Here is a 15,755-nt window from a genome sequence, read left to right as displayed (position 1 = left end):
ATAGATGAGAAGACTGAAACAGAGAAATTAAATAACTTGTCCAATGGTAAAGTTGAACTTGAACCCAGGCATTCCAGCCTCTGAGGCAGTCATTTTGATGAATATACTATGCCACCTCTGTATTTTTCTTGGATTATTTTATAAAATTAAATGTCACTACTATTAACCATGAAAAGTATAAGAAATCTATGTATTACCTGAAGCATAGCTACAAATCCGTAGGTAGACTAATGGAATAAGAATTTGGTCCCAACAAGGATTTCTGTTGAACTTAAGCAGGTTTAGGTGAGTTTAGTAGTAAAAAATGCAGGGTGATGGAGTTCCTTGGTCCCTCTTAGGCAACACACAGCTCTCCCTGACAGCCTTACCTGCCTGCCATTGAAAGTATGCACACACCTGCGATGCAGAAGGTGGGGACCAGGTGACTATGTGCGTGTCATCATCCTCTCTTCCCATGGAGTTTTAGGAGTGAGCTCCAAGAACAGCAATGTGGGGGTAGATTCTGAGTGACAGTGATGGTCCTGGGTTATATGCTCACCTACTACTCCCCAACACATGCGCGCGCACACACACACACACACACAATTACACGCATGCACACACATGCTCATGCACGCTCACACACCCACATACGTCTCCCTTCTCCAATGGTCCAGCTTCATCTCTTCTCGGAGCACCTGGGTGGCTCAGTTGGTTAAGCGACTGCCTTCGGCTCAGGTCATGGCTCCAGTGTCCTGGGATTGAGCCCTCATCGGGCTCCCTGCTCGGAGGGAAGCCAGCTTCTCCCTCTCCCATTCCCCCTGTTTATGTTTCCTCTCTCGCTGTCTCTCTCTCTGTGTCAGTTAAATAAATAAATAAAATCTTTTAAAAAAATTAAAAAAAAAGAATCTCTTCTCAAAGTTTTCCTTGGGTTAGTACCTAGTCATATTACCTTTCAGAGGCTTCCAGGAGCAACACACCTAATTGAAAGAGGAACAAGCTTATTGGCGGGTCTATTCTCACCCTCCTCCAAATTAAGGAGAGCGCCAACTTTCTCAGGGTCACTCTAAAACAGCAGAGTCCCATGGTGGGTGGATCTCATGGAAAGAAACCTCAAATAAGAGGCAACTGTGTGTTCAGCCCCATCTCAGCAACTGTATGCATGGGATCTAATTTAATTCTCACTGTATTCCTGGGGGGAGGTGCTATTCCCCTGTGCCAGAGGAGGAAATGGAAGTGGAAAGTCTGAGAACTTAGCAGGGCCACGCCGCTGCTGGGTGGAGGAATTGGGATCGTAAACAGTGTGCTTGCTCCGAAACTGCTATCTTTCTACCCTCCTGCACCATGAGCTCAGCTGTGTTCTCTACCTGCAGGCAGCCTGACAAGTTTCAGGTTAGTCTGGGGCTCCCAGGATTTCCAACTGGCTAGGGAATGCACAGGTTTTTTTGAGTTGGCCGTCCATCATTTATATATGCAATATAATACATAAAATATAATGTACTATAATGTTATATATGATATTCTATACCATACGTTATACATACAAATCTATAAAATGTAATATAAATGAATATGTGATATATGTTATATATATAATATTATAAACATAGTTAATTTTGTACTTAATGAATGCTACCAAGTAAATATAGATACACATTATTAAATTAATTTAACACTCAGTTTTAATTTCTAAAGCAGTTAATATGCCTATAAGTGTAACCATCATTAACGAAATTTGGGGGGCCTTACTGACTTTTAGGAGTGTAAGGGGGTCTTGAAATCTAGAAGTTTGAGATCCACTGCTCTAGGCTGAACTCTGATGTCTTATTTTCCCAACTGAGTTGGTAAGGACTTGCAGGCAAAGGTGTAACCAGCACATGAATATTTTAATTTTTTTATTCTTCTGTTCTCTCCGTGGTTTGGGTCTTTCCGATCAGACTTACAATCTACTTTAGGCTGCAAATCTCCGGAAGCTCTTTCCTGCATATTTTTTCTCAGGCTGCCCTTTATCAACCACCTCACAGTGGACCAAAGTACTAGCCATTTACACTCGAGCAGGCAGTGCAGTGGAGGGGCTGCGATTATTAGCCTCATCCACTGGTGAGTCAGGAAGAAGCAGGTTTTAATCGCTCCCAGTGGGGGCCTATAACAGGGTTCACAAATATCAGGTCAGCCACCTTCAGAAGCAGACAGAAGCCTATTCTGGCATGGTAAAAGGAGGATCCCTACACCTGCTCCAGCAGCTCCTCTCACTGTCCTTGTGTATTTCTTGCTGTTCAAGTCTCTCTCCCCCACACGCTCTGTCCAGTGGCCATTATAGCCTTTTGGACATGACATTCGGCTCTGCATATTTAATTGTGTTCACCAGCTTTCCAGACCTGAAGAAGATGAAAGAAAATTAGCCAATCCATAATATTCAGAATGTGTGTAAATACAAAAATACACAATTTATTGCATTGCAATATTTGTGTCCTCAGCTTATTGTTGGCTACCTTGAGGCCACCAATTTTGAGTGGGAAGACCACACCCTTGACCTGAATTTTCCCTTGGAACTAATTTTAATAGGCTTTCTGTTGCTCACAGGCTTGTTCAATCTTATTTCAAAGCCTGAGACTCCATGACACACCTACCAGATCTAAAGTTACTTTAAAGTTGACAGCCAAAGAGTTTTGTGTCTTCTGATTTTTAGAATGGTTTCTAAAGATTCTGATTTGGAGCACTTAGAACAAACCAACTAACCAGGTGTCAAGGTATAATCTTCAAGAAGTTAAAAATACGCATCTCCTGCAAGTGCTGTTTACAGCAGGCTCAAGCATGGGACAAAGAATGGTGTAAGTCATTAGAGAGGTTGCAAGCAGGATGACAAAGTTAGGTCAAGGCAGGATACAGGAGAATGAAATACGTGTTCAGTCCGGAAAAGAAAAAATGCTGAAAGGCTGAATAACTGGTAGTTTTTCAGATACAAAACTGGTTAAAGTTCTATGAGGCAATGCAATCATCACTTTTAGGGTTATCTTTTCTGCTGGAAAGAGTTCATTTGCCTCTCGACTGGACAAAACCCTTATTAGAATGTCAATCTTCTACAAGTGAATGTCTAATTTCACATACTCTGGACCTAATCAAAGAGTAAATACGAGGTCAGTTACCTTCTCGAAAGCTGGGCCATCTAGAATGGAAAGCAGTAGTCACCTGTGGCCGGTGAGCACCTGTAAGGTGGCTAGTCTGAAATGGAATGTTCTACGAATGTAAAATACACTCGATTTGGCAGACTTGCCATTTGGGGAAAAAAAAGGAATATAACTATCTTATTTTTTTTTAATTTTGATTACATGTTGAAATGGTCATAGTTTGGATAGATTGAAGTAGAATATATTATTAAAATTAAATTCACCTGTTTCTTTTTACTTTTGTCAATGGGACTACTAGAAAACTTAGAATTACACATGTGACTCACATTCTATTTTATTGTAGAGCATTGACTTACAGCATCAAATGACCCACAGATGAACTTATACAATTTTCTAATACAGCTTGGAAGGACACGAAGAAATAGTTTCCCCTTGTTTTTAAGTTTTGGATACCTTTTCTCAACACAAGTTACAGGGATCTGGAGACGGGTTACTTGTTTCTTTGCCTTCTGGCCTATACCATGCGGCCAGGAGTCCTAATGACTTGAGATCTGGACATCAGATTTGCATGTGGGGAGATGTGTTTTGATTGATTCAACCTGAGTGATCATATTAGAGAACTGAATCACAGTAATCAAATTTACATGTTGCTGTTTTATAAATCAGGACACCAGTTTATAGTGAAGGGAAGTCCAGTGACCTGGTAATCAAGACTTTCCACTGTTATTTTCCTGGTGGTAAAGCATGCTTAACTGAATTTCAGATGCCTGCGGGGGTGGGGCGGGGGGGGGGGTCTCATTGTACAGAGAATCAGAGCGAAGTGCCATGTTCTTATTTTGTTTTGTTATTTTGTTACCAGAGTACATTAGTATGATAAAAGTGCTTTAGTTGTTCAAAGACTTTCAATAACTTCTTACAATTCCTATACCCAAAGTCACAGTGAGGTATGGCAGGTCTAAAGTAGTTTTCTACGGCTGCTCATTCATCCATCACTAATCTTATTAGGCTGTTAATTCCCAGAGGACATGATCAGTACTAGACACAATTTCCAAATGTTGAACAAATGTTGTTCAATAAAACCACGGAGTCATCCTTAGTCCAAAAGATGCCTGATTTTTTATTCATCACCGAACTTAAGTTGTACAACTTGATCACAATCTAAGGCGGGTATCTTTAATACATATTTTCATGTCACTGTATATTTGAATGGGAATTTCTGGTAAGTTGTAATACTTCCTTTGTCCCTAAATATAAATATACAATTATATTAAATACATGAGTAGTAAGTTTATTCAGCTTTTTCTCTTAAGAAAATATTGTGACTGCTGGCAACCAAAGGCTGAAATATGAAGTAACAAACCTTAAAGAAGTAAAGCAAACTTGAGAACTGAATATGGAAGACCGGCTTTAGAGGGGACGAGAAGAGGTGTTCTTATCAACAACAAAAAAATGGTGTAATAATTTATATGTTCCAGTACTTTTCCTCTATTTCTATTTAAAATTTAGCCATCTACTTTGCTCAACTTCAAATATATAGTTCATCTGATAAAATTGTATCACATTAAAGTCAGCTGCTTTACTTCCATCCAGATCTTTGAATTCCCAGTTAGAGAGTGTCCTTCTACAGCATAACATGTGTTAGATATTATTACGAGAAGTAACCTAGAATTTTCATGTGCTGAAATTCATCCCTTTACTGGAGCATATGAAAATAAATAAATAAATGCCTGTTTTCTTTGAAAACAGGTCATCTCAATATCTATAGCTGCCAAGTCTATTGAGGATTTTTTTTTTTTTTTGGCAGGCTTAGGGGGGTCTCCCTTCTTCCCTCATTATCCCTATTCTTGAGGGTCAGACCCCCTGCCTTGCACAACCCAGAGGGGAACCTGAGACCTTTTTAAAAACTGCCCAATTTCTCGTCTTTGGAGAAGTGAAGAGTGCCCCGCCCCCATCTGTGAAAAGCCGGATTTGATAAAGAATTTCAGTGTCTTCAAGTCTAAGATTTAAGTCTCTAACCCCCCACGATCCAGGACACCCCCCAAGGCTTCTGGACCCCCTTTCATCCAACCCTAACGGGTTTGGACTGGCCCGGGGAATCCTTGTCCCAGTCCACGGTTCCTGTGGGTCTGGGCGCAGAATTCACAGAGGACCTGTGTTACTTCCCTTGCGAAGAAACAGAATTATCGTGAAAACTGCGGTGGAAACCATTTCGTTTTTGTCTCCCTGAGAAGGGAAGCATGTGCCCAACCACCCCTGAGAAAAAGAACTTTCAGGGGCAAAGGAGCGAACAGGTAATTTAGAAGAAAAACAGAAAGTGGTCTGCGGCCATCCTGGACTTCCCTCGGAGTTGGGGGAGTTGGGGGCGCCTGGACGCGTTGTCTTTGGGCTTGCGGAAAAAATAAGCGGCGAGCACGAAGCCTGAGGCTTCTCGGATCCTTTCCCGACCAAAGCCGGGAGATTTGGTGCGGGGCATTTTCACATTTTCCCACTTTTGTGAAGTCGAACAAACACAACTTGGGCGCACGGCGGCGGCTCGGAGCCTGCCAGCCAGGCGGGCGAGCGGAGCACCAATCAGCGCGCGCCTGCGCTCTATATATACGGCGGCCCGGCCGCCGCGCACCCACGGCGCTCTGCCACTTGTACCCAGTCCCAGAGCCTCAGCATGTCGGAGACCGCTCCCGCCGCGCCCGCCGCCGCCCCCCCGGTGGAGAAGGCCCCGGTGAAGAAGAAGGCAGCCAAAAAGCCTGCCGGGGCGCGCCGCAAGGCGTCCGGACCCCCGGTGTCCGAGCTCATCACCAAGGCCGTGGCCGCCTCCAAGGAGCGCAGCGGCGTGTCCCTGGCCGCGCTCAAGAAGGCGCTCGCGGCCGCCGGCTACGACGTGGAGAAGAACAACAGCCGCATCAAGCTGGGCCTCAAGAGCCTGGTGAGCAAGGGCACCCTGGTGCAGACCAAGGGCACCGGCGCCTCGGGCTCCTTCAAGCTCAACAAGAAGGCGGCCTCCGGGGAAGCCAAGCCCAAAGCCAAGAAGGCGGGCGCGGCCAAGCCCAAGAGGGCCTCCGGGGCGGCCAAGAAACCCAAGAAGGCCGCGGGGGCGAGCACCCCCAAGAAGAGCGCCAAGAAGACCCCCAAGAAGGCCAAGAAGCCCGCGGCGGCGGCTGTCGCCAAGAAGGTGGCCAAGAGTCCGAAGAAGGCGAAGGCTGCCAAGCCCAAGAAGGCCGCCAAGAGCGCAGCTAAGGCTGTGAAGCCCAAGACTGCCAAGCCCAAGGTTGCCAAGCCCAAGAAGGCTGCACCCAAAAAGAAGTAGGTTGTTGAACGTCTGCTTCTAAAACCCAAAAAGGCTCTTTTCAGAGCCACCACTGTCTCCGAGAAAGGGCTGGACATTCTTTCCTCACCCTATGTCTTTTCCCTCCTTAACCTCTAGCTCTAGAACAGGGTCGGGGGTGTGGTTGGTCACTTCGGGCTGACACCAACCGGAAAGGGGCGGAGGGGATCTCTGCGCCGCCGTGGGGCGCGTCCCCCGCCCTGCGGTGCCCCGGGTGGCCTCCCGGCTGCGGTGCGGAAGCGCTGTCCCGAGGCGCGCACTCGTCCACCAGCCCCGCCCCGCGCCGGGTACAGCGAAAACAACCACCGCTAAGCCGGCCTGTCCGTGTCTGCAGGGATACCCCCCCTGGATTGGAAAGTCATTCAAAAGTCCCGCCCTGCTCGCGGGTTGGCCCACTCCTCCAGCCCATGGTTTTCTGCGTGTGTTTTATTGGGTGGCGTCCGGCCTCTTGTGTACTCCATGTATGTTTTGTTTCTGGTGCGTTGATTTGGGCTTTTCCCGCTGATAAACGTGTACCTGGTATTTCGGACACTTCCCCATGTTTGGGAAAGTCAAGTAGGGGTGTCCGGGGGGCAGCACGCGGCCCGGGAGGAGGGGATGCAGGCGCCTGCGCCCCCGATCTCGTGTGCAAGCCCGTGCGCCGCGGCCACCAAGTACCGCGTCTGGAAAAGCGCGCAGCGGCGGCGACCCTGCCACGGCGCACGGCTGGGCCCGCACCCTTCCGTCCCTCGCCTTGTGTATCTTTGGACATGGACAGACGTGTGATGGATTTGAGTGCATCCAAAACAACTTTTCGTCGGCCATTTTGTCCTGGCGGCGGGTCCCCGAGCCTCATTTTAGGCAGACGTCAACATCCCCAAACCGGAGACGTTTTAAAGGATTTCTGTGCGGCCCCAAGTCCAACAGTTTCGACGCGAGGAGCAAAATATGGGTAAACAGTTGGAAGCGTGTGCGTGTGTGGGGGTGGTGTCTCTAATGAAGGGCTTTCGTGTATATTCACGATGTTATCTGTGGGTTTTTACATTCATGGCGTTTCTTCTGGACAGAGAAGGTCCTAGTCCCGTTTTTATTCTGGTGAACACAGATTTTCTTGAGACAAGTTCCAGGAACGGGCTTCTGGGACCTGCAGCTCAGTTCTTTGTCCATTGCCACGATGACGGATCTAGTCGTTAATTAATCTAGATTCGGTCCCCCATTCCCGGTAGGGACCACGGGTTTCATCCCTGCCCGCACCGCCCCTCCCGACAGAGTGGGGATACTTTGACGTCCGTTGTCGTGAGTAGAAAGACCTCCACTTCTTTGAGAGCGCTTCGCGCGCGCGCGCACACTCACCAAGACAGAATTTTCCCATGGTTACTTCCCATAATTTTTGTGCTGTTAATTTCACATTTAAAACAATTGAGCCCTCTGTATTTTGTTGTAAGGTTTAATAAATGTATACAACCCTTCCATTTCTGACCCCCCTCCCCTCCCTACCCCACCCCCATTTTGAGATGCCACCTTTATCATGGGCTAAATTCCTTGGGTAGTTGGGGTAATTCTAGGTTTTCTACTTTGTTCCTTTGATCTTGGCCATTCCTCAAGTGTGATCACACTGTTAAGTATTGTTCACAGGACTATTTTCAATGCTGAGAATACATGACCTATAGTAGGTATTAAAATAAAAATTGAATGTTTAATAAACTGAGATGTTATGACTGATAGCTGATAGAGGTCATTCCCTCTCGTTGCTCTTCTTTCTCAGAATTTCCTGGTTATTCTATTTTTTGTTTATTTCGTTTTTCCAAATGTAATTTAAGATGCTTCCTTCCACCTCTTCACCCCTCCATTATGCATAAAAACCCCTCAATACCCTATCAGTAGTTTCTTTGGGATGATGTTAGATTTACAAATTAATTTGGGGAGATGAATTTTCCTATTCAAGAACATTTTATGTCCCCCCCCCCTTTTTTTTCCCAAATACTTTGTATCTGTGGAGAATGTTTGAAATTTTCTCCAAATATATCTTCATATTTCTTATTACCTTTATTCCCAGATATTTTGTCATCTTTTTACTGTTGAAATGGCAACCTATGAGATTTAAGATTCCTTGAGGACCAGCATCCCATAAAGTGCACACTGAAGAAGATAGCCAGTTATGGAAGGGATCTATGCCTGTCTGAATTAACAACCTCTAGAACAGTGCTGTCTATAGCCACATAAATAAGGAAAAATGAAACAGGTGAAATCAATTTTAATAACAGTTTATTTAGCCTAATATATCCAAAAGATTCTCGTTCAACATAAAAGCAATATAAAAATATTTATGGGGCGCCTGGGTGGCTCAGTTGGTTAAGCGACTGCCTTCGGCTCAGGTCATGATCTTGGAGTCCCGGGATCGAGTCCCACATCGGGCTCCCTGCTCGGCGGGGAGTCTGCTTCTCCCTCTGACCCTCCTCCCTCTCATGCTCTCTGTCTCTCATTGTCTCTCTTGCAAATAAATAAAATCTTAAAAAAATAAAATAAAATAAAAATATTTATGAGATATTTCACATTCTTTTTTGTTTCTCATATTATGTCTTTGGAAACTCTATGTATACAGCACATCTCAGTTCCTGCTAACCTGTTTGAAGAGCTCAGTTAGCTGTATGTGGCTTGTGGCAACCATAGGGACAATAAAACTCTAGAATGCCCTCTGGTCCCTAATATCTCGGTCTTCTCTAACCTCATCTTTGGCTTAATGTTTGCATGTCAGTGTGTCAATATACTCTCCTCTGTGGCCTAAACTTTTGGTGAAGTGTCCGACCTTAAAGGATGGTTGACTGGTCCAAAGGGCATTGGGCCAATATGAACCATCAAAAATTTTCTTCCAAAAACTGGAATTGAGTTACAGAAACTGAGGTGACCTGATGTCCGGGGAACTGCCTTCTTAGACACTCGGTAGGAGAAACCGAGAGGTCTGGTGAATAAAAAGAGCAGAATGGGGCCAAGTACAGAGCAGAGCAGAGAGGAGAGATGCATAGAGGGGTGTTCTCTGGGCTCCTGACATCGGAGTTCTTGGTTCTCCTAGCCATCGGAAGTCCGGCCACTGAGGTCACCTTGCTTGGCTCAGGTTGGGTCAAGTTGTAGCAACCAGAAGACTTAATTAAGACACTTCAAATAGAATCCCAGTTAGTGCTTATGGTTATGGCATAGTGAATATCCATGCTCCCTTTCTCTTTCAAATGCTTTCAAGTCCACACACCTTTGGAGTTTATATATTTGCAGTTGATCCTCACATTGAATGTCTCCTGCAAACATATCTGCCTAGGTAACGGGTGTCCTTTACTTTCAAATGAAATGTATTCATCAAAAACAAATGTAATCACCCTTCTCTAGTAAGGGTAAAGGGAGAGTTCATGCGCAGAGAGCTAAAAGTTGTCATAAAAATCTCTAATTTCACCTAGACTTTAGATACAATCTTCACCAATGTTTCTTTGATTTTTGTTCCATTCCCTCACCAGTGTTCACAAAGTTGACTGGGTTAAGTCTGATACTGTAAGCCATTCATTAGACTCTAATTTGGCCGCTTTAAGAAAAAGGTCCTTGTCTTGATTTTTTGTTTATGAAGTCTAGATTTTATTTTGACATTATTAATATTATCATTTTTGATGTTCTACTTATGGTCATATTGATAATGGCAATAATAAATTCAAATAATTGCCCAAACATGGCTGATTAGCCAGAACTGCATAAACTAAACTGCTGGGGGCGCCTGGGTGGCTCAGATGGTTAAGCGTCTGCCTTCGGCTCAGGTCATGATCTCAGGGTCCTGGGATTGAGCCCCACATCGGGCTCCCTGCTTGGCGGGGAGCCTGCTTCTCCTTCTCCCTCTACTGTTGTCCCTGCTTGTGCTCTCTTGCTCTCTCTGTCAAATAAATAAATAAAATCTTTAAAAAAAAAAAAACTAAACTGCTGATTGATAATTCAACAATGAAAATTCATGATCTCATGTCCATGTATGAAAAAGCATGAGTAACACAGAAATTAAAGGCTACTTGTAACGCATTATAATGCATTATGCCAAACTTTTTTTTCCTGCCCATACATAGTGCTCTCTCTCATGGCTGAAAAATTAAATATCCTATTACTTCTCATAGGGAAAGTTCTAGGTATCATTCTATGCCTAAGGGAAGTGTAGAAAGTAACTTTGGGTTGAAATTCATGCCAGAGATGAACAGGTCCAGGAGAAGCTAGATTACACATTAGAGGATTTCACAGTGGAGGGATTTAGGGCAGAGTGGGAACAATAGCATTGAGAGCTAGCATTTCCTGAGCTCTAATTTACAATGTGCCAAGTATTGTTGCTCATCACTCTCCACTTATTATCAAACACCTTGTCAAGCACTTTGAGGTAGGTGTCATTAATACTGGGGATTGGTGATATTAAGAATATAGCTAAGGGCGCCTGGGTGGCTTAGTTGGTTAAGCGACTGCCTTCGGCTCAGGTCATGATCCTGGAGTCCCAGGATCAAGTCCCGCATCGGGCTCCCTGCTCAGCAGGGAGTCTGCTTCTCCCTCTGACCCTCCCCTGTCTCATGTGCTCTCTCTCTCTCATTCTCTCTCTCAAATAAATAAATAAAATCTTTAAAAAAAAAAAAAGAATATAGCTAGTTTCCTATCAGTGAGCCAGTATAATTACCCTCTGTATGCTAGTGCTTTTCCTCAGAAATACAGTAAGAGCTATATAGGTTATTTGATGTTTTCTAGTAGCCACATTTAAAAGAGTAAAAAAACACGTAAAATCTATTTTAATAGTATATTAACTCGCTGTAAGAAAAATATTATTTCAACAAGTTATCGAATATAAAAAATATTAAGGAGGTTTTTTTATTCTATTTTTCAGACAGCTCTTTGAAACCTGGTACGTAGTTTACCCTTAAAGCTCATTCTAATTTGGACTAGCCACATTTCAAGTGCATAATAGCTATCCATGGCTAGTGGCTACTGTCTTGGACAATATAGCTCCATAGTAAATACTCTGGGGAAGACACAAGCAAATATTTGCTCTGTAGCAGAATCCAGATGTTTCCAAGGAAATGATTATTCTGACCTGGTCCTGAAGCCCAGAGAGCATCCTTAAGACGTGATGTGTCTTATACTCATTCGACCCACTTCGTCTCATACCAGGCCACTAAGCAGAGGACTCTGACAATAGAAGTTAGCCAGGCCACTGCATCTCCTACCCAGCTAGCCTAATCTGTGAGACAGGAGCAACTAGATCTAAGAATCCCTTTCTGGGCAATCTTATTGATCAGAGGATATTTTGAGTGTAGGTTTGGTGTGAGATTGCCTGTCAATGATATTTAGTAGTGGTATGAATTTGGCCAATTAACTAAAATCTCTTAGGCTAAAGTTCTTCCTCTGTAAAATGGACACTGAGAGAACTTGACTTTCAGGGTTGTATTAAGAATGATACAGGGGTGCCTGGGTGGCTCAATCGGTTGAGCGTCTGACTCTTGATTTCAGCTCAGGTCTTGATCTCGGCGTCGTGAGTTTGAGCCCTGAATTGGGCCCTGTGCTGGGCGTGGAGCCTACTTAAAAAAAAAAGGTAAAGAATGATATATAACAATTCAGGCCTATCAGTTCATGTGGTACTTGACCCATGGAAAACTATGAATGTTAGCTATTAGACTGACTCCAATGAAAACATGGTTTTATTGTTCCTCCCATGGGGACCTCTCTAAAGGAAGATGATATTCAGTCCAGAATAGATCCCTAACACCCTGCAATATTGTCCCAGAGAACTCACATTTACACTGAAAGGGTTCAAATTGCTCGGAGTTGACTTTATGTCCTCCCCACTAAGTTTTGTCCTTCTGGTATCTCTGAGAATGGTACCACCATCCAAAGCAGCATGCAAAGCAAAGCTCAGATTATCCCAGAGGCCTACAAGTCATCCCAAACTAGCGATTCTCAACTCCTAGGGCTCTCTGCTAAGGTGTGTTAGAAGAGTGGTAGGAAGGCAGGGGAAGGCCATGTATATAATTTAGAAAAGCATGGACAGTGTTCAGAAGCACATTTACCCTGAAGCTAATGAAACTCAAATGTTAGGCTCAGTACTTCAAAAGCCCTGAGAGGGGCTCTTGGGAGTGTGTTCACTTGGTCTCTCTCTCTCTCTTTTTTTAAAATAATTTCAATGTTAAGATATTTTATTCATAGCTGGTTAAACCTGTTGTTTATTGCCACTCAATCTTCCCTTTCGTATTACAATTCACCTTTTGCCTGATTATGTTGGGATACTGATGAACACATTTGGATTTGGGTAAGAGAAAATTTACTTCATATATGTTTAGTTTAGGGTTAACAAGATATAAAATTTGCAGATGTGCTCACATATAGTTCAGTTGTTCTAGCCAATCGGATGTAAGAGTGGTTTCAAGGAATATACTCCTATTGCTCACTGACAAACTTACCTGGATTTCAGACAAGAAGATGTAGTACTAGATATCATATAATGACATCTATGTATTTGTAGCAACCGCAGTGGGAGTAAAGGTGTATAGTACGGATGAATCAACATTTGAAATGTATAGAGCTGAAAGCTAGTCCATGCAGAATCCTCCTAAATTTTACAACTCACATATGAAAGAAGCTTGACAAAGGATTTCCCAAATTTGAAAACAGTCTTAAACATGACACTACCAATAATGTGTTTTGAAGCTGAAACTCAGTTCTTAGTTATCAAGAGAACAAAACAAATTGTGATCAATTTACCCTGGAGGAAATACTGAATTCTCTTCCCACTGTATGTATAGCAAATATTCCTTTTTTTTTTTGGTGGGCAGCAAAGCAAGGTTAATTGAGCGATAGCACTAAGTTCCCAAGGAGGGAGGCGACCCAAGAGGGTTGCCCTCCAAAATAATTTTCAAGTAAAAATGGAATCAGAGTATGCAGTCAAAAATATTCTAAGGAAAAAAAATATAGTGTTGTATTCAAGAGTTAATAAAATGTGCTATTTTTATGAACTTTGTGATGGCTATGGTTTTATTTTTGTAAAATTGGAATTTGGCTCCTCTTTCAATTATAAATTAATACTGTCTAGTTTTGTATTTTAAATTTTGAATTGTAATTATTAAGAGTTGCCAAGTTGTGTAAGTTTTAGGCCTCAGGAAACCTTGAACTACCATCAGTTTATTATAATTTTATACTTAGAAGATTAAAAAAATTAACACTTTAGTCAATAATTTTTTATTTATTAAAAGAGGACATGAGTAGGAGAGACACTTTAGGTAGCAACCTGTCAGAATCTCAAATCCTATTGATTTTAAGATGCGTAGGCAAAGAAACTTTGGGATGATAGGCAAGTCTTTTTTCTTATTGCATATATGTATTTAGTGGGTCTCTGCTGGTGAGTACATAAGTGTTTCTATCCCCCGAGCTTCAGTCCCTTCTCAGGTAGACCAATACAAGATTCTGGAGTCAGGATACATGAAATGTTTTGTGGACTACTGAAAACTTTATGGATACTGAGAATGCTGTTAGATTTACTTCTATTATGTTACAGGGGATGATCAGGACCCTCTACAAACTCACCTGACTAAATACTATTCTCTTTAATTTAAAAAGGTCCAAATGAACAGGTAAAAGTAAACCAATATAAAGGGTTTTCAAGGAACTGCACTACAATGTAAAGAGAAACCTCCCTGGGGAATTTAGGTCCAACTATAAGCTTACTTTGCTCTCTATTCCTGGTGTACATGTGAAGCTTGTCTAACTGCTCCAAGAAATTAAACCTGCTTTCAAGTCACCCCGCAAACGATCAATGTACCTTAAAAAACACTTTTTTTTAAGATTTTATTTATTTATTTGAGAAAGGGAGACAGAGCACACGAGGGGGGAGGGTCAGAGGGAGAAGCAGACTCCCCGCTGAGCAGGGAGCCCGATGCGGGACTCGATCCCGAGACTCCAGGATCATGACCTGAGCCGAAGGCAGTCGCTTAACCAGCTGAGCCACCCAGGCGCGGCGCCCTTAAAAAACACTTCTAACAGGGCTACGGAAGCCTAAGAGAGGGACTTTGCCAATTAACATTCAAGTACCACATCCGAAAGGTTCCTAGCAACTAAATTGTTTCGGTGGTTGATAGTAGTTACAACCGCTTTCAAGAGACTGTGGGTGGCTCTGAAAAGAGCCTTTTTCAAAGTCCAGAGAAAACAGCCTTGGCTCAGGCCCTCTCCCCGCGGATGCGGCGCGCCAGCTGGATGTCCTTGGGCATGATGGTGACGCGCTTGGCGTGGATGGCGCACAGGTTGGTGTCCTCGAAGAGCCCCACCAGGTAGGCCTCGCACGCCTCCTGCAGGGCCATGACGGCCGAGCTCTGGAAGCGCAGGTCGGTCTTGAAGTCCTGCGCGATCTCGCGCACCAGCCGCTGGAACGGCAGCTTGCGGATCAGCAGCTCGGTGGACTTCTGGTAGCGCCGGATCTCGCGCAGGGCCACCGTGCCGGGCCGGTAGCGGTGCGGCTTCTTGACGCCGCCGGTGGCCGGCGCGCTCTTGCGGGCCGCCTTGGTGGCCAGCTGCTTGCGCGGGGCCTTGCCGCCGGTCGACTTGCGGGCCGTCTGCTTCGTGCGGGCCATTTGGCGAAACTAAAGACACACCAAGCACCTGGCGGGTAAAGGAGAGGATTCCTTTATATACAGTAAGAAGCCTTCTGATTGGCCTTGTAATTTTTCAAAAGAACCGCGCGATAAAACCATTGGTCGAACGGTAACCACATTGCTTAATTACTGGAGGATCTGATTGGAGGAATTATTCCACCTCTCTCCCTTTCTCAGTATGAAATAATTAATATTCAAAGGTTCTTTTACGCTCTCACTCAGTTTAGGTGACCAGCCATTTAAGAAGCATGTTAAATGTAATTTGTGTGGCTCTGTAAATCTAAGTGGGACCTGAAATCCCCCAAATTCTTTACAGGCTCGAAGGTTATCAATCCTGCTGGTCTGCACATTTCATTGAGTACAATTTTATCTTGTTACCTTCGCCTCTAGATGGCTGGGTTAGTTATTTTGAAGTAAATCTCGGGTCGCCTGGACAGCCACTTCCTAGGTCTGGTCATTATAGCTCCCCTAACACCGAGTTTTCTCGTATGAAACTACATGGCGGCGTCCCTGGGGGATTTGGAATAGCACACGTAAAGCACCGGCTCTGGTAACGCTAGATACAACACTGGGCCGCAACAAATGATCGCTGACTTTTTTGGGTAAAATGGCTTTTCTTTAAACTGAAAACCTGAAATGCACGTGGGGCATTGTTACTGGCCAAAAGCAAATTTTCTTCTTGCTTGTACATTTCAGTCCCTTTACCTTTTT

At 44.0% G+C, this 15,755-nt stretch overlaps 2 protein-coding genes across 2 annotated transcripts; one reads left to right on the top strand and one right to left on the bottom strand.

Annotated features, from left to right (window-relative positions):
* Nucleotides 1-5,735: 5,735 nt before the first annotated feature.
* On the top strand, nucleotides 5,736-8,132 carry LOC118548395 (histone H1.4). The gene has a single exon (XM_036112321.2). The coding sequence runs from the start codon at nucleotides 5,770-5,772 to the stop codon at nucleotides 6,409-6,411; it is 642 nt and encodes a 213-aa protein (XP_035968214.1). The 5' UTR covers nucleotides 5,736-5,769; the 3' UTR covers nucleotides 6,412-8,132.
* Nucleotides 8,133-14,236: 6,104 nt separating this feature from the next.
* On the bottom strand, nucleotides 14,237-15,038 carry H3C3 (H3 clustered histone 3). The gene has a single exon (XM_078054425.1). It carries the CDS (start codon nucleotides 15,021-15,023, stop codon nucleotides 14,613-14,615), a length of 411 nt encoding a protein of 136 aa, XP_077910551.1. The 5' UTR covers nucleotides 15,024-15,038; the 3' UTR covers nucleotides 14,237-14,612.
* Between the last annotated feature and the right edge of the window lie 717 nt (nucleotides 15,039-15,755).

The sequence above is a fragment of the Halichoerus grypus genome, chromosome 9 (genome assembly GCF_964656455.1).
Source record: "Halichoerus grypus chromosome 9, mHalGry1.hap1.1, whole genome shotgun sequence".
NCBI classification, from domain to species: domain Eukaryota; kingdom Metazoa; phylum Chordata; class Mammalia; order Carnivora; family Phocidae; genus Halichoerus; species Halichoerus grypus.
This window is presented reverse-complemented; position numbering and strand designations above follow the sequence as displayed.

What these genes read in the sequence shown, in the direction of transcription:
- LOC118548395 (XM_036112321.2), top strand. Translation starts at nt 5,770, where the DNA reads ATGTCGGAGACCGCTCCCGCCGCGCCCGCCGCCGCCCCCCCGGTGGAG.
- H3C3 (XM_078054425.1), bottom strand. Translation starts at nt 15,023, where the DNA reads ATGGCCCGCACGAAGCAGACGGCCCGCAAGTCGACCGGCGGCAAGGCC.